General features: G+C 37.3%; 1 protein-coding gene across 16 annotated transcripts in view; it reads left to right on the top strand.

Moving 5' to 3' along the window:
* The window catches only part of TTLL5 (tubulin tyrosine ligase like 5), a 306,516-nt gene that overhangs the window by 72,281 nt on the left and 216,387 nt on the right, over positions 1 to 17,848 (top strand). For 12 of the 16 annotated variants that reach the window (XM_067729894.1, XM_067729928.1, XM_067729906.1 and 9 more), the window contains 5 exons: positions 1,278 to 1,339; positions 2,509 to 2,603; positions 5,375 to 5,416; positions 13,276 to 13,389; positions 13,665 to 13,756. In XM_067729894.1, the coding sequence (XP_067585995.1) occupies positions 1,278 to 1,339; positions 2,509 to 2,603; positions 5,375 to 5,416; positions 13,276 to 13,389; positions 13,665 to 13,756 (405 nt within the window). The remainder of the gene's footprint in view (positions 1 to 1,277; positions 1,340 to 2,508; positions 2,604 to 5,374; positions 5,417 to 13,275; positions 13,390 to 13,664; positions 13,757 to 17,848) is intronic. The other 4 variants (XM_067729939.1, XM_067729917.1, XM_067729985.1 and 1 more) reach the window with 1 other exon arrangement.

Raw genomic sequence — 17,848 nt, 5'->3', positions numbered from 1 at the left:
CTAAGGGTAAAGAAATACATGAGATATTGAATTTCCTTCGCCACCAAAAGTTTATACGTACTCTAATCCACATATACCGTAAAGGTACAGAGCTGGGCCTACGGTAGTGTAGATAATATCTGGTCCTTTTATCCTGTCCACATCCTGGTGTTATCTATCCAAGATTAAAGCCTAAAGACTTCAAACAATCTTTAAAAAAATTTTTTTTAACCTATCTATTGTTTAGAAGAAGGAAAGAAACTTATTTTTCAATACCAGAGAAGATTCTGCTTCTATCTGTGGCTACAGCCAGAGTTTCTGTTAGCTCTGTGCTTCTCTAAACAGCTAGAAAACCCAAGAGATTTATGACAGAGACCACCCAGCTGCTGCATTTTTAACAATGAGAACTTTGGGGAAAATGCCAAGTAATCAAATAAAGACAGACTGACTACTTTGTAGGGTGGGAGTTTGGCTTAACCCCAGTAGTAAGGTATAGCGCTGGATAATACAGATGCTTCAGATGCTGTGCTACACTTTGGTTAAGTCAACATTTTGCAGATTTCCCAGCAATGTACATTATACAATGTTAGAGAGCCCCAGGATAAGGCATCGGGTCAGCAGCCAGAGGACTCTGGTTTCTGCAGGAACACCTCAACTCCAAAGCCAGTATGGCATCACTGCCATAGGGATGCCCCCTGCTTTCGGACCATGTTGTTTCTGTTTCCATGTGGGTTCCTGCTGCATCATCTGGTGATATTTTGGTATAACTTGTATTTTTTTTTTTTTGCCTTCATTTGCAAGCCTGCAAGCTTAAGAAGATGGATTTAGAATGGAAAATGAAGCCTTAAAAAATGTACAGAGATAGCCCAAGTTTCTTCTCTTGCATGTGAATGTGATTTGACTATCACAGCAGTAAAAAAAAAAAAATTGAACGATGGGCACACTCATCAAAGAGCATATTAAAAATCTGAACCTCTCAAATCCACAGTGATAGTGAAGCAGTGTTATGACCTGTGCAAAGTTTGAATTGCACAATACCTTCTGGAATAAAAAGATTGCATGTCAGGGGATAAGCGCCTTAGATCTGGGCCTGCCTTGCAGAGGATGAGTTTGATGCCAGGCTTTTATTTCTAGAATTTTTGCCCAGATGTTTTTTTTTTCCCCCATGCATTTGATGTGCTTTATGTGTATCTCCTCATTGACATTTGGTAGCTTTGCTGTATTAAGGCCTATTAGGGGCAGCTATTCTGTTAACCTATAAAATTATTGATTGCTCTTTTCTTTCTTTGTTCTGTTAGTGATGCACCTCTGGACCTAAAGATTAAAGCCAGTATGATTTCAGATATGTTCACTGTTGTAGGTGAGTAGTAGTGTTTTCTGAAAACTCATATAAAAGTTAAGCAGTGCATCCATTTTGTCAGGTTCTGTAGGTGTTGCCAACTGGCAGTTTCTCAGCCATGCTAAATGTTTTGTACTAAAAAATGATATTTTCAGGGAAGTGTTTATATGTTTCTATTCCCCCTGGCTCCATCCTGCCCTGAGGCTGAACCACAACTAGGGCTGAGACCTAATTCCTGGGGCACAGGAATTAGGAGCTGAGGAAGAGAATTAAGCAAAGATCTGGAGAAAATATATTTTTCTCTGAGCTGAGATAGTGAAACCCACTGAAGAGGCTTTGTTACGAAGGAGACTGGCTGTGTTTCTGCTAGGCAGTCTCTACTGGTGTCGGCGCTCTTCTGTAGTGGTTGTAACTGAAGCAGCCAAGGAAGCAATCCCTTTCTGAGTAGATAAGCCAGAACTTTGAGATGGAGATGGGCAGCCAGGTGGGTATGTTTTGGGTTTGGAGTTGTTGTTGTCTTAAGTACTCTAAAAAGACATGATAAAATACACTTGAAATGAACTGACACTTGGTGTACCAGCAAATGCTGTAAAACTTTGCTACCGTGTTCTCCTTAGATGAGAATTTGCTTCCTTTTAGGAAATAAGTGAAATTGGCCGAAGCTTAATTTCTTAAGCAATGGGTAATCTACAAAGCCCATTTTGGAAGCTGCCAATAGACCACCTTTAGCAGTTCCAGAAGTGGATCCTATAACAGGACAAGACCCCTCACTTGCTTCTGGGTTCTCCTGGTAAACAACATTATTTTCCAGTCACCATCCAGGAAGCCACTTTGAAATAACTTGTCTTTATTAACCACTGTGTGTTTTTAAGTGGTGGTTTGCACTTTTACTCTGAAGTTCATCAGAAGTCTACATCTCTTCTTCCATCAGTATCACATTTCAGCCCCCCAACTCCCCGAGGAAGGTTGGTTTATCTGCATATATTCCTTACTTGTTTGCTGCAGTTGTGGTGGTTCGAAGTTCAAGTGGAGTATGTGTATGGGAGAGTCATGCCTAAACCTCCTGAGGATGGATCTCTGTAACGTTTATGACAGTGAAACTGAGTTTGTCCATCTAAAGGAAAGGTGCAGCTAAATCTGCTAATTTCTTAGAAAATGGCAGGCTTTAATATTTCCCATTCCCCATTCAGGGTTTGTATGTCAAGATCCTGCCCAGCGGGCCTCAACCCGGCCAATTTATCCCACCTTTGAGTCTTCCAGGCGAAACCCTTTCCAGAAACCTCAGGTAAGCAAATTCAGCAACAGGAAGCCCCAAGGAAGCTTATTGCAAAGTGGCAGCTGTTGTCAAGGAGTGAGCAGAAGCGCTATGATTATAAGGTCACTTACAGCCGGAGAATTGGGGGACCATTCTAGACAGGAGGCAGTTATATTCAGCCACAGCTAATAGCTTATGCTTTTAATGCTTTCAAACCAACTTACTCTCTGCTTTTTTCTTTCTTTTCTTTTGGCTTCTTTTTTCATTGTCTTTTCCTTTTTTCTTTTTCTCTCTTTTTAAAAATCACTTTCTGTTTTCTCAAATTGATATGCTCATAAACGAGGCACAGAGAGGGAATCTACAAATTCCTCATCATTACTCTGTTGTATTCTTTTTTTTTTTTTAATTAATTTATTTATTTTTCGCTGCTTGGGTCTTTGTTGCTGTGTGTGGGCTTTCTCTAGTCGCAGTGAGTGGGGGCTACTCTTCGTGGGGGTGTGCAGGCTTCTCATTGTGGTGGCTTCTCTTGTTGCATAGTACGGGCTCTAGGCACGTAGGCTTCAGTAGTTGTGGCTCGCAGACTTCAGTAGTTACGGCTCGTGGGCTCTAGAGTGCAGGCTCAGTAGCTGTGGCTCACGGGCTTAGTTGCTCTGAGGCATGTGGGATCTTCCCGGGCCAGGGCTCGAACCCGTGTCCCCTGCCTTGGCAGGCGGATTCTTAACCACTGCTCCACCAGGGAAGCCCTGCTGCATTCTTTTTGATCTTCAGACTAGCTTCGCAGAGAAGATGCTCAGTTGAAATAGTATCTTCTCTACATGTGAGTCTCTTCACAGGGACCCTCAATGATCATGAGGTGTAGATTGAAGTTAAATGAGATAAATGCCTGCAGAAAACTGTGCATGGGTGTCTGAAACATCACCTGACCCAGTGTGGCGCCAGTCTGTGTACTCTGCATTTTTGTTCCAGTTAAACCAATCAGCTCATCATTCTGCCTACCTATTCCATCATCTGATCAGTCCCCGCCCATCTAGACCTGGCTAGTTTCCACTTGTGTTTCTTTGCCTCTAGCGTTTCTTCCTATCCAGAAGGTCCACTTTCCTCCTGTCTTCCCATCTGGATTGATTACCTCACCTGCTCAGAAGTTTGGAGATCGTTTCTTATTAAATCCATTCCACTCTGTCATGACCTTTTCTTTTCATTGCATCATTATTTACTGGTTCTTTATTGCATTGTTTTGCATTCGTTGACTTGTTGCCTTTAAATTGTCCAGTACTCCTCTGCTAGACTGTAAGCTCTTTGAGGGCAGAAACAGCTGCTGCTTCTCCCTGTCCCTCCCCTTTCCCTTACTTCGCCCCTCCTATGTTCCCCCTACCGCCACTTTAGCCCTCCACCTCTCCCTTTTTTCCTCCCACTTCTCTTCCTTTTGCTCGCTGGTCCCGTGTAGATTACTGCTACTTCTGTTTGCTAAGCTTATGTACCATTATTTATTCACATAACTTTTCATTAGAACAGGGTTTACAAACTCAGATGCCTCTAGGGGCTTCAGAGAGACAATGTGAAAGGGTAACTAGGGCCAGGTGTGAGACATCTAAGAGTGCTGTGACTGCAGTAAACTGGGCAGTGCATGCTTCCTAGCAAAAGGGCAGCTCTTTTACTTACGTGCTCTGGCTGATCATTGCCATGCGTGAGTGTGGGCCAAGTGTTGTTAGATCTTCCTACTGTCAAGAGAAATCAGAAATCTTATTTTAAAATACTGGCAACAAGAGTTCAGTTTAAAAACTAATACTTTGCAGATGAAACATAGCATGTCCTTGAGCTGGATTCAGTTTATTGGTTGCCTGTGACCTCTTGCCTTAGAATTATTCCCTATTAGCATTAGTGCTGTGGTGTGGAACAGGGTGAACTATATTTTAAGGGATATTATCTTAGATTAGAAGTGAAACCAGGCAACAGGGTTGTACTTGATCAGTACATCACAGATCAAAGGGTTTTCTTTAATTTTTTTTTTAAATTGCTTTACAAAGGTGTCTTAGTTTCTGCTTTATAACAGTGAATCAGCTATACATATACATGTATCCCCATATCTCCTCCCTCTTGCGTCTCTCTCCCACCCTCCCTATCCCACCCCTCTGAGTGGTCACAAAGCACCAAGCTGGTAGAGCGTTAACCTAGGCGTACTAGGAAAACTGAATTTAGGCAATCGCGTTCCTTTGCAAATTGTTTTCTGCAGTATCTGTGGCAAGAGCCACAGGACTGTGTATAAAGGATTACGAATGTTTCTGTGCATCATTGACAGTTTCTGCAAGTTCCACTCTAGGAGTAGCTGTATGTCAATCTTGGATGAATTGATCCCTTTTCTTAGCTTGCCTGTCAGCTTTTACTGGTGACTCTTTGCACGTAGTGGAGACTCTATTCACTGTTTGTTCTGCATACTGGTGGGTAATGGCATGACTTCATCCATGAGCAGTCCACAGGACACTTACTTAAAGGCTAAAGAAGCTATAGATTACATGTACTGTGTGAGACCATTTTATCAGGTAGAATAGTTAACTTCAGGATCTTCAGTACGTGACAGTAGGATTGAGTTCTCAGTGGTGAGAAGGTGAAACTGGAATGGTTATACCGCAGGAGAATGCAGTGTGAACGATAATAAATGCTCTAATCTTTTAAGAGCAAAATGTAGGGCTTTGGCTTTTGCTGTCTGCTTGAAGATTATTTTTGTCACCATAGATGTAGGAGTTGGAAAATACAGGCATGTTAGGAAAAGATAAGGCTTTATTCCATTTTTCTGTCTTTTATAGCGTCCAGTATCTGCACAGTTTCAGTCCTCAAGCACCAAACAGGTAAGTTCTGGATCGTTTGGAGATTTCATTCAAAGTTTTATCTCCATTCCCCAAATGAAAAGCCATTTAGCTTCACTGTTTCACAGTACATATTTCATGCACCTGCTTTTTGAACAGTTTAATAATGTAAAATAGAATAAGTGAAAGTGAATGCACAGAGATCTTTTTGGATGTAGTATATAAGAGTAGAGGTTGCAGGAATTTATGAATCCTCTTTTTCTGATGGTGATTATGCTGTGATAGAGGCAGTTGAATTTAAATGATGAACAGAGTTTAGAGGCATATCTATTGTTCTGACCAAAATATTCCAGGAAAGAAATATCATAGTGCACAAGTAACCTTTCATTTGTGCAGACATCTTATGAAACATACCCTTGTCGGTAGCTTAATATTGGAAATGTTTTCACATTGGGTATTGGGCTGTGTTTGAGTTTTTTAACAGATGACTTTTCTTATATGTAGTAATTTGCAGTTTTATGAATCTTAGAAACTCTGCCATATTTGGTGTCTCAGATGCTACGTTTAAAATAAAGACAAAATATGTTATCTCAGTCTCTTAATGATCAGCATTTGTCCTCTTTCTATTCTTGTTAGCAGTATGTGAAATAAACTGTCGCTTTCTTCTGTGCAGATTTTTTTTAACATCTTTTGAAGTGTTAGGATTTGATGCTTTGATATGAGTGATGTAGATGTTCTCATTTATAAGTGTGTCACTTGCAATTATTAGTTCTTTAGTAAAAAGCCCCAGTATATTTATTTTGGCATTTGTAGATAGTGTTTCTGGTAAGCTGGAAGCTGGAATTATAACTTTCTTAGCTACTGTTTTTGATAAAGTGATTTACATGGTTTATATGAATCAAAGAAATGAAAAAAAGACTCACTGGCTGTGTTGTCTAGTATTTGGTAACTGATTAGTATGGTTTTGTAACACAAGTTTTGTTGTTTAGTTGGTAGAATTCAAAACTCTGTAATAGTGTTTTGTATTCAGCAGGTACCTAAGTGTGCAAGCTGCTCTCTGTGGCAAACAAAAACCAAGGCTGTTGACTTCAAAGAGCTTGCACTCTAAATATCTCTTGACCTAACCTATTTAAGGAGAACATTAAAGTACTGTTTCATAGCCTTCTGAATTTGACTCCAAAGAAGTGTCTTTGACGTGGAAATCTAATCTTAATGTCCCATTACTCATTTTAATTCTATTCCACCTAGCTCCATTGCTTGAATTGCCATAAGTTGCGAATAACCTGTGGACGAGCAAGGCCTCTCTTTAGTGGTTATTTATTTCAACACTGCTCACATGACACAAAGTCTTTCTGGCTTTATTCAGCCAACCTTAAACATATTGAATTCTTCGACTCTTACTGTCCTTTGCAATGTTCTACCTTGTCCCTATCTTTCTATTAATGAAGCACTCTCAAATCCACAGTAGTTTCATCAGAGCTAAGTGAGAAAAGAGAAGAAACTTTCTGCTCAGGCCATTTAGACCGTGTAAGCTTTTCTTTTTCTGGTGGTGTCAGATTGTGAAGTCACAGTTTTTTGCTTGTTGTCTGATGATTCTCTTTCTACATTTCTCCCTTCCCTTGAATACCTATGGTTCAACATTTTTCACGCCCCAGAAATTACATTTCAGTGTTCAAGCAGGTGATATGGTTTTGTGGGAAGAATGAGGACTTTGAAGTCAGATAGACCTGGGTTCAAATTTGAACTCTGCCAGTAACTGTTAGACCTTGGGCATGTTCCCTTACGTCTCAGGCTCACTTCCCACATCTGTCAAATGAGGATAGTAATACGTACATGGAGTTATGCTGAGAAAGGAATGATCAAAAGTAGGTAAAATATTGGGGATACTTTTGGACACATAGTTTACCCTCAGAAGATTTAGTCTCCTTCATACTTTTGAGTACTGTTTTTTGTTTTTTGTTTTGTTTTGTTTTGTTTTGTTTGCGGTACGCGGGCCCCTCACTGTTGTGGCCTCTCCCGTTGCGGAGCACAGGCTCTGGATGCGCAGGCTTAGCGGCCATGGCTCATGGGCCCAGCAGCTCCGCGGCATGTGGGATCCTCCCTGACCGGGGCACGAACCCGTGTCCCCTGCAGCGGCAGGCGGACTCTCAACCACTGTGCCACCAGAGAAGCCCTTGAGTACTGTTTTGATTTCCCTTTTTGCATTGTCAGTATCTGGTGTTATTTTGATATTCATTTATCTATAGTCATGTCTTTTCACATTTACTGTCATCAACAAATGCAAATCAACCCAATTAAATAAATAATTAATTAATTATTCATCCTCCCAGACATCAATACAGATTCTAAATAATGCTTAATCAGTACCTGATCACTTCCCAACTTGATCCACTGCTTCTTATCTTATCCTACAGTTGCATCTTTTAACTGTGTTCAGCTTTTGTTGGTATATTTTATTTATTATATCATGATGCTAAGTCCTGATTGGAAATATAATTTAAAATAAAAACTATATGAAGTTTTCACAAATGCTTCTCTAAAATCCAAAGACATTAAATATATTTGCTCTATTCCCCCTTTTTGTTATTTTGTCCTAAATATCAAAATTATAAAGCATATTTTAAAATAAATAAGCAGTCTCTGTACTACTATTCTTTATGAGCCCATTAAACTCTAAATGTTTATGGATTTTTTTCTTTTAATATTTGTTCCATTATTTTACTAGGGATTCAAGTTAGACTCACCAGGCGGTAATCGCCAGAAGCATACTTCTTAAATTTTTGAAGATTGGTGTCTCATTTTTTTTTTTTTTCCTAATCCTCTGGTACCTCCTTAGTTCTTCATGATTTTTCAAACATAATTGTAAGTGGTTTTGGTAAATTTTTTTGTTTTTAAAGCCAGTTCTGTTAATAGCAAGATGCATGTCTCTCAGACCTGCTGACTTACATTTAGTACAGATTTTCAGATGCTGCATATCTTTTTTTACTGTAACACAAACCTACTTACTTGCTTTTTTTTTTTCCCCTAATTTCAAAGTAGTATCATTATATGTAAGCCGGTTATCATTATATGTAAGCCTTCTCTATTAGCCATTTTTGGTCTGTTTCCACCCAGATTTATTCATATGTGGTTTTTTTGTTCATTTTCTTTTGTTTGATAGAACTGATTCATTTTGCTTTTTAAACTTGACTTTTTATTTTCTGAGTGGCAAGATGCATCACATATAAATTGAGCTATTTCTAGTCCATGTATTTTTAACACAGAATTCTAAACTTTGTAAAGTTGCATTGGGAGGCTTTTTATTCTTTGTATGTGTTCTCTGTCAAGCAGATTTTTTTTTGCCCCTCAATTTTGATATCTTTGAGGATACCTCACCGTTTTTTTTCATATTCTACCTCTTGTCCAGTTCTCCTTACTGGTACTTGCCAGCTTTCTTTAGGGTGAGAACCATTTTTCTGATTCAACACCTGTTTCTTACTGCTGTGAGTGGGGGCAGGTGATTCCCTGTCTCAATAATTTCACATTCTCAGCCAGTTCTTCCCTAGCAATGAAGGTTAGATGCATATTGGTTTCTTCTCTGGGTATATTTCTGAGTCCTACGTTGTACTAATTATAATTTAACAACTTTGATGCATGTTGCATGGTAGAATTTTTACTGAGACAGTTTAAAGTCTATCTGAGAACCCAGTAGTTTAAATCTTGTGTAACTAGCCAGGGGCAATGGTTCCCTTTAAGTTTAGAGGAGCTTTATTTCCTTAGTGTATTTAGTCAATCCATTGGAGTATGTGGATGTATTCTATCCACTACCCAGAGAACATAGCTGAGCTGATGTGCCCAAAGTCAAAACCACAGAATGGCTTGTATTTGAACTGCTTTGCTCTTGACAGTCCTGATGGCCTTTCAAATCATTCTGATTCCTTTTTTTCTTTTGCTTTGCTTTTAATTTCCAAGTATCTCCTTGGCACTCATAAGCATTTCTGGTTTTTTTCTTTTTTTTTTTTAATTATTATACCATCTTCTCCCCTTTTCCCTCTGCTTTTTCTCTCATCTGTGTCTATAATTCATTTGTTAAGAGTTCATTTCATTAATAAATATTGGTAGGTTTCAACCAGTGGTCTAGGATAGTAATGCTTTGTTGTTCCTGTATAAATACATTCCTGTATAAACCAGTACAGCAGATATTATGTAGATTTAAAAAATTCTCTCGTCTCAAATTTATTGAAAAGCTGAGATTGGCAAAATATTTTTGACTTTCTAGTCTGATTATTTTCCACTGGCTTCCCCAAAGACACAGGAAACCTGGGTGGATTTTAGAGAGGCATTTGAGATACCTAGACTTCGAGAGCTACAACTTTTCCTATTTTTCTCCCTCTCAGCCTTCTTAATAGTTGACATTGAAGTAAATAGGTGAAGAGATTAAAGGAGTTTCTAGCCACATTTTTTTTTTTCTCTTTTGGAGTAGCATTGACCTTTTCTTTGCGCTCTGGTGGTATTTGTGGCAATAAAAGAATAAAACAGTCGGTTTATGGGAGTTAACAGCTGAAGCATTCATCTAACAAGCACCATTACCCCTTCCTTTTCTAACCTCCCAAAAGCCCCAGCCAGCAGCACCTCTTAAACTCCTACCCACCCCACCCAAATAGCCCTCATGTAGGCACACAGTGGCTAGAGTTAGGACTGTGGACTGTGAGTAACAAAAGAGTGGTTGTGAATGTATGTAGGAGACAACTCTTTAAAAATGACTGGGAGAGTTTTGGAGAGCTAATTCATTGTTTGGGGGAGCAGGTTTAGATGAATAGAGGAAGATTGCAACATCATTATAATAGTCTCAATCTCTGGAAGCCAGGAATATCATGAAGCAGTTCCACAAAGATGAAAATTAGGTCCTAGAAAAGCAAAAAAAAAAAAAAAAAAAAAGTTAAAAAGATAACGAAAAGTAAACAATAAATAAGCAAACAGAAAAAACCCCTAACAATGAAAAAACAGATAAGAGACTGAACCAACAAAAACAAAACAAAAGGACAAAAAAAAGGAAAATAATTTTTTAAAAATTGGATGTGCTCATTAGATGTTATTCAGTAGTGACTTGATCCATGTTCTTATAAATATGACCATTCCTTAAAACTATTCCTATAGGTAATAACTATTTCTTAAAATAGTTTTTCTTATTAACCTGGTAATACAGTTAATCAGCATCTTAAAATAACATTCTTTCTATTCTAAGATGCTTAATCTTTATTTTTATTACATCATTAAAATGAATGCTTACTTCATATTGTCTTCTTTCACAATTTCAGAGGACTTCAAGATATTCTTAAATAGTGTGAAGTGATAAGGCAGCTTGACTTTGGAGGATTTACTGCCAGTGGCTTTCTGATCAAAGCCATGCTGTCACATGTGAGGTAGATAAGTCTTTTTAGCAAACAATAAGTAGTGTGTGAAGATGACAGAAGTCCTCAAAACATCCATTTAATATTTTGGCTTTTCCAAGTTATATGCTAAATAAGAAGTCACACTTTAAAAATTTTTTTAAATGATTCTATTACTTATATTGATTCCCTTCTTAAATCTTAAGATTTCCAACATGTGCTGTATTTCCAACATGTGCTGTATAATGTATTTCCAGAGATCAGAAGGGAGTTAAATTTTTTCCCAAAATCCTCTGCAAAGTTTAATTCTAACCATGGTTGATCTATGTGTCAGCACATTATTCATTTACTTATTTGTTCAAAAAACATTTATTGATCTCCTACTCCATCCCAAGTACTGTTCTAGATGCTGAAGATACCACAGGAAAAGTTAAAGAGATAAAAGTTCCTACCTTCACTTGGTGCTTGTATCTGCTCATTTCGTGGTTTTTCTTCCATGGAGTTTCCTATCAGAAAATCTGTGTTTTATAACTCCATGCTAACTTTGAAGATTAGTATATATTGGTCTCCCTTGTGTCCAAAGGTAAAGCCATTCATGGTTGTTTATGTACAGGTGTGCATTAGTCTGCATGGGCAGCCATAACAAAATACCATAGACTGGGTGACTTAAACCACAGAAACTTATTTCTCACAGCTCTGGAGGCTGGGAAATCCAAGATCAAGGTGCTGGCAAGGTAGGTTTTGTTCTGAGGCCTCTTCTTTTGGCTTGTAGGTGGTCACCATCTTGCTGTGTGCTCACATGACCTCCTTGTGCTTGCTCAGGCAGAGAGAAAGAGAGAGAGAACAAGCTCTCTGGTGGCTCTTCTTTTTTTTTTTTTTAAATTAATTTATTTATTTTTGGCTGCGTTTGGTCTTCGTTGCTGCACGCAGTCTTTCTCTAGTTGTGGCGAGCGGGGGCTACTCTGTTGCAGTGCACAGTCTTCTCAGGGCAGTGGCTTCTCTTGTTGTGGAGCATGGGCTCTAGGCCAGTGGGCTTCAGTAGTTGCGGCATGTGGGCTCAGTAGTTGTGGCTCGCGGGTTCTAGGGCACAGGCTCAGTAATTGTGGCGCATGGGCTTAGTTGCTCCACAGCATGGGGGATCTTCCCAGACCAGGGCTCGAACCTGCATCCCCTGCCTTGGCAGGCGGATTCTTAACCACTGCACCACCAGGGAAACCTGGTGGCTCTTCTTTAAAGGCTATTAATCCCATCAGACCAGGGCCTCACCCTCATGTCCTCATCTGACTCTTATTACTTCCCAAAAGCCCCATCTCCACATACTGTCACATTGTGGGGGTTAGGGCTTCAACGTAGGAATTTTGGGGCAACACAAACATTTAGTCCATAACAATGAGTATTGCTGAAAATGTCAAAAGTTAGTTGTCAAAAAGCCTTTCCATAGACTGTGTATACAAAAAGAAAAATAAACAATGGTTCCTGATGGTAGGACTTCTTCTGTCTGGTCAGAGTTACTTCCAGGACTCTAGAGAGACAAATTATACCCCCATTTCTTGGATTATTCCTTATTCTTTGTAGTTGGCAGATTTATTTGCCTTATTTTTTCAGTCATCTTTTTCAATAATAGTGTGTCTTCATGCTTCATACTATTTGATTTCCTTTGTTACCTTTGTATTTCTCTGCTCTCATAACATCAAAATCTCTTAAAAGTTTTGTTCTCCAACAGCCTTCCTGATCATCATTCAGAAGCTGAAGTAGCCAGATCATCTTTGGGGATCCATAAGGAACATGACCCACTTGGCTGCCTCCTTGGAGTACCCAAGGCAGTCATCCTAGATCCAGTGTCTTGTAGTCTAGCAACTACAGTGTTTCTCAAGTTGTAGCCTTTTGCTCACAGCTCTCTTCTGTGTCACTGATAACTTTCATCCTAATATTTCCCCCTCAAGTTCTAAAACATCCCACTGTCCAACTTTTTCATCTGTGACATAATAGATTGCTCCTGTTTCTCGGTCTTTTTTTTTTTTAATTTTATTTATTTATTTATTTTTATTTTTTGGCTGCGTCGGGTCTTCATTGTGTTTTTCTGTTTTATGTCTTACTTTTCCTAACTTTACTTCCCCAGTGCTGAAAAGAATATAGTTACTTACTGAAATAAATACATATTTAATCTTATGTTGAGGTTATTTTCAGATTTTTTTCCCATATCTTTCAAACTATTAAATGTATTCTAAAACCAAGATTAGGAATAAGTTACTAGCTTACAAAGCCACGTGGACATCTTTCTTTCTTTTTTTAATTTGTATCTCTCTTAACCCATAGTGTTTTCCTACTATTCTATTTTCTCTTCTTTTCTTTGAGTTTACTGGCTTTCATCTATTTCCCAGGGTTTCAGGCTAAGAGATCAATTACAGAAAATGGGCTTTGGATTTGAGCTTATACATGTTATGAAACATAATGGTGTTGAGGGACTGACTAGAGGGAAATGAAGAAAGGTGATGAAAAGATATTTTTGTTTTTCTTTTTTCTTCTCCTTAGCGTTGCCGTCCACTCTCTGCCAGTGACGCGGAAATGAAAAACCTTGTGGGCTCAGCACGGGAGAAGGTGCCGGCGAAGTTAGGTGGTTCTGTGCTTGGTCTGTCAATGGAGGAGGTAAAGATAACTCTATTTCAGGCCTTTACGGGTTAACATAGGCTTCAGTGAAAATTAGTGAGTGATTCGTAATATTCATGACCAACTCATATCTTATACTGAACATGGGAGAAATAGCTTCTCAAAAAAACAGCATCTTAAATGGAATTAATTTCTTCCTTCATGCTTCTTTTGTATTCTCGGTTCATAACTCTCTTCCTCTGTCCTATTACCACATGGATTACAGTTTTTAAAATAGGTACTCATTTTATTTTATTTTCTCTTCCTCCGTGTAGATCAAAGTTTTACGGAGGGTGAAGGAAGAGAATGATCGGAGAGGTGGATTTATTCGCATATTCCCTACATCAGAGACATGGGAAATATATGGGTGAGGTGACTACCTTTTTTTTTAAATCTGTACTTCAGGTCAAGAGAATTGGATTAATTGTGACACAGTATCATCACTGCTCTCCACATGGTGCCTTTCTTACATTTTTTTGTTTATTTATTTATGACAGTATGAATATTACCCAACCCTGCATTATTCCTCCCTTTTTTCTAGTTCCCTTCCTTCTTCCTAACTGCCCCCTAACCCAGGGTTAGACACTGTCCTAAATTTTGTGATTATCATTACCTTGATTTGAAAAAAAAAAAATTGGTTTATCATCTATATGTGTGCTTAAACAATAAATTACTTATTTTTAATCATCTTTGAGATCAAGTTTACATGCAGCAGCATCCATTTTAAGTTTGATGATGAATTTTGACAAATACAGACATCAGTTTAATCACCACAATTAAGATATAGAACATTCCATTACCTCCAGATGTCCTCTCATGCCCCTTCACTGTGAGTCCCCCCATTACTGTGAGCCTCAAACATCTACTGACTTGCTTTATATCACTATAGTTTTTCTAGAATTTTATATAATAGAATCATACATTATATATTTTTTGATGTCTGGATTCTTTTGTTTGGCATAATGTTTTTGAGAATTATCCGTGTTGTTGTGTGAAACAGTAGTAGTTCATTCCTGACTATTGTTATGTACTATTTCATTGTATGAATATAGCACAATTTGTTTATCCATTCACCTGTGTGGAATATTTGGATTGTGTCCAGTTTTGGGCTGTTCTGAAGAAAGCTGCTATTATGAACATTTATGTACAAGTCTCTGTGTGGATATATGATTTTATTTTTCTTGGATAAATACCTAGGGGTGGAATAGGTGGGTCGTATGAAAAGGGATAAGAGATAGAACCATTTTACATTTTGCCAATGATGAATGAGAGTTCCATTTGCCTTTCCATCCTTGCCAACACTTGGTGTTGTCAGGCTTTTTAATTTTAGGCATTCTAGTGTGTGTGTAGTGTTTCTCTGTAGTTTTAATTTACTGTTCTCTGATTAATAATGATATTGAGCATTCATGTGCTATGGGCCATTTATGTATCTTCTTTTTTCCATTTTAAATTTTAAGATTTTTATCTTTTTATTATTGTGTTATAAAAGGCTCTTGATACAAGTCCTTTCCCAGATATTTACATCATAAATATTTTCTCAAAGTCTGTGGCTAGCTTTTTCTTTTTTATAACAGTGGCTTTCAAAGAACAGAAGTTTTAAATTTCAATGAAGTCCAATTGGCCAATATTTTTTTAAGGTTTATGCATTTCGTGTTTTCTAAGAAAACTTAGAAAAGAAATCTTTACCAATGCCAACTTCACAAAGCTTTTTCTCTTTTGTTTTCTTCTAGAAGTTTTGTAATTTTGGCTTTTATATTTAGGTCTATGATATGTATTGATTTAATTTTTATGTATGGTGTGAGGTAAGGGTTGACTTCCATTTCCTTCCATATGGATGTCCATTTGCTCCAGCACCACTTTTTGAAATTATGTTATTGAATTTAACTTGGCGTCTTTATTGAAAGTTAACTGAAATATATATGTATGTATATTTCTAGACTTTATTCAGTTTCACTGATCTACATGTTTGTCTTAATATCTGTAGCTTTATACTAAGTCTTGAAATTAGGTAGTGTTGTAAGTCTTCCAACTTTGTTCTTTTTCAGAAGTATTTTGACTATTTTGTGTCCTTTGTATTTCCAAAGAAATTTTAAAATTTCTTTGTCAATTTCTACACAAAAGTCTGCTGACTTTGGATGGGCATTGCATTGAACATATAGATTAATTTTGGGTGAGTGGATATTTCAGTAACGTTGAATTTTCCAATCCATGAGCATGATATATCTCTCCATTTATTTAGGTCTTCTTTGATTTCTCTTAGCAATATTTTATAGTAGTTTCCAGTGTAAAGATCTTGAACACGTTAAACTTATCACTTAGTATTTCATGCTTTTGGATGATATTGTAAATGTTATTTTTAACAGCTTTATTGAGTGATAATTGACATACAATAAGTTGCATGCATTCAAATTGTACAATTTGATAAATTTTCACATATGTATATATCTATGAAACTACCACCACAATCAACACAATGAACATATGCATCACTACCAAAAGTTTCTTTGTTCTCCTCTGTAATTCCTCTCTCCTGCCCCTCCTTTTCCCTTCCCTGCCTATTCCTGTCCCCAGGCAGCTACTGATCTGCTTTCTGTCAATAAAGAGGAATTTGCATTTCCTAGAATTTCATAAATAGAATTCTGTTGGTTGTTCTCTTATTTGCTTTTCTTTTTTACCTGGCAAGATTATTTTTTGATTCGTACATGTTACAGTATGTATCAATGGTTTAATTTCTTTTTATTGTCAAGTAGTATTCTGTTATAGGCATATATCAGAATTTGTCTATCCTTTCATCTGTCGATCAATATTTAGGTTGTTCCCAGTTTTTTGTTATTGTAAACAAAGACTCTATGAACATCTATATAGAAATTTTTGTCAGAACATGTGCTTTCATTTCTCTTGGGAAAATACTTACTTGTGGAATGACTGGATCATATCATTGTATATGTGTAACTTTTTAAGAAACTGCCATATGGTTTACCATTTTACATTCCTATCATAAATGTATGAGAGTTCCAGTTCCTCCATATCCTCACGAACAGTTGGTATGGTCAGTTTAATTTTAGCTCCTCTAGGAGATGTGTAGTGATATCTCATTATGGTTTAATTTGCATTTTCCTAATGATTAATGATGTTGAGCATGTCTTCATGTGCTTGTTTGCTGTTCGGTGAGCAAATATTTTGCCCATTTTTTAAATGAGATTATTTGTTTTCTTATAATTAGTTTGTGAGAGTTCTTTATATTTTCTGGATATAATTCTTTTATCAGATGTGGGCTTTGCAAAGATTTTGTCCCCCAGTATGTTACTTGTCTTTTCATCCTTTAAACAGTGTCTTTTGAAGAGGAGAAATTTTTAATTTTGATTAAGTCCAATGTGTCCTTTTTTTCTTTTAATTACTGTGCTTTAGTATCTAAGAAATCTTTGCCTATCCCAAGTTTTCTTCTATTTTTTTAATAGAAATGTTGTAGTTTTAAGTTTTACATTTAAGTCTGATCCATTTTGAATTAATTTTTGTATATGGTATAAGATATGGATCACAGTTCTTTTTTTTTCCAGATGGATATCCAGTAGTTTTAGCATCATTTTTTGAAAAGACTACCCTCTCTCCATTGAGTTGTCTTTCACTTTTGTGGAAAACTGTGTGGGTCTATTTCTTTATTTTTTATTCTTTCCCATTGATCTTTTTGTTTTTGTGCCAATACAGTGCCACACTGTCTTGATTACTGTAGCTTTATAAAAAATCTTGTTCTAACTTTGTTCTTTTTCCAGGTTGTTTTGGCTATTCTAGGTCATTTGCCTTTCCATTTGGATTTTAGAATTAGTTTGTCAGTTTCTACAAAAAAGCCTGCTTGGGATTTTCATTGGGATTGTATTGACTCTCTAGATCAGTTTGAAGAGAATTGACATCTTAACAATATTGAGTCTTCCAACTCATGAACAAGGTATATCTGTCCATTTATTCAGGTCATCTTTAATTTCTCTCAGCAGTGTTTTGTAGTGTTCAATGTACAGGTCTTTTACATTTTTTTGTCAGATTTCTTCCTAAGTATTTAATATGTTTTGATGCTATTGTAAATGATTTTTTAAAATATTTATTTATTTATTTGGTTGCACCAGGTCTTAGTTGTGGCACGCATGTGGGATCTAGTTCCCCAGCTAGGGATCGAACCCAGGCCCCCTGCATTGGGAGTATGGAGTCTTAACCACTGTGCCACCAGGGAAGTCCCTGTAAATGATTTTGTTTTGTTAATTTCAGTTTCTGATTGTTTGCTGCTAGTACATAGAAGTACAAATGATTTTTCCATATTGATCATGTTCCTGTAATCTTGCTAAACGCACTTATCAGTTATTGAAAGTTTTTGGAGATTCCATTGGATCTTCTACCTAGTTGAAAATGTCTGTGAATAAAGACAGTTTTCCTTCTTCATCTCCAATCTGGATGTGTTTTATTTCTTTAC

Source organism: Pseudorca crassidens, chromosome 1 (assembly GCF_039906515.1).
Source record: "Pseudorca crassidens isolate mPseCra1 chromosome 1, mPseCra1.hap1, whole genome shotgun sequence".
Lineage (NCBI taxonomy): Eukaryota > Metazoa > Chordata > Mammalia > Artiodactyla > Delphinidae > Pseudorca > Pseudorca crassidens.
Note: the sequence above shows the minus strand (reverse complement) of the source record. Positions and strands in the feature narration are given on the sequence as shown.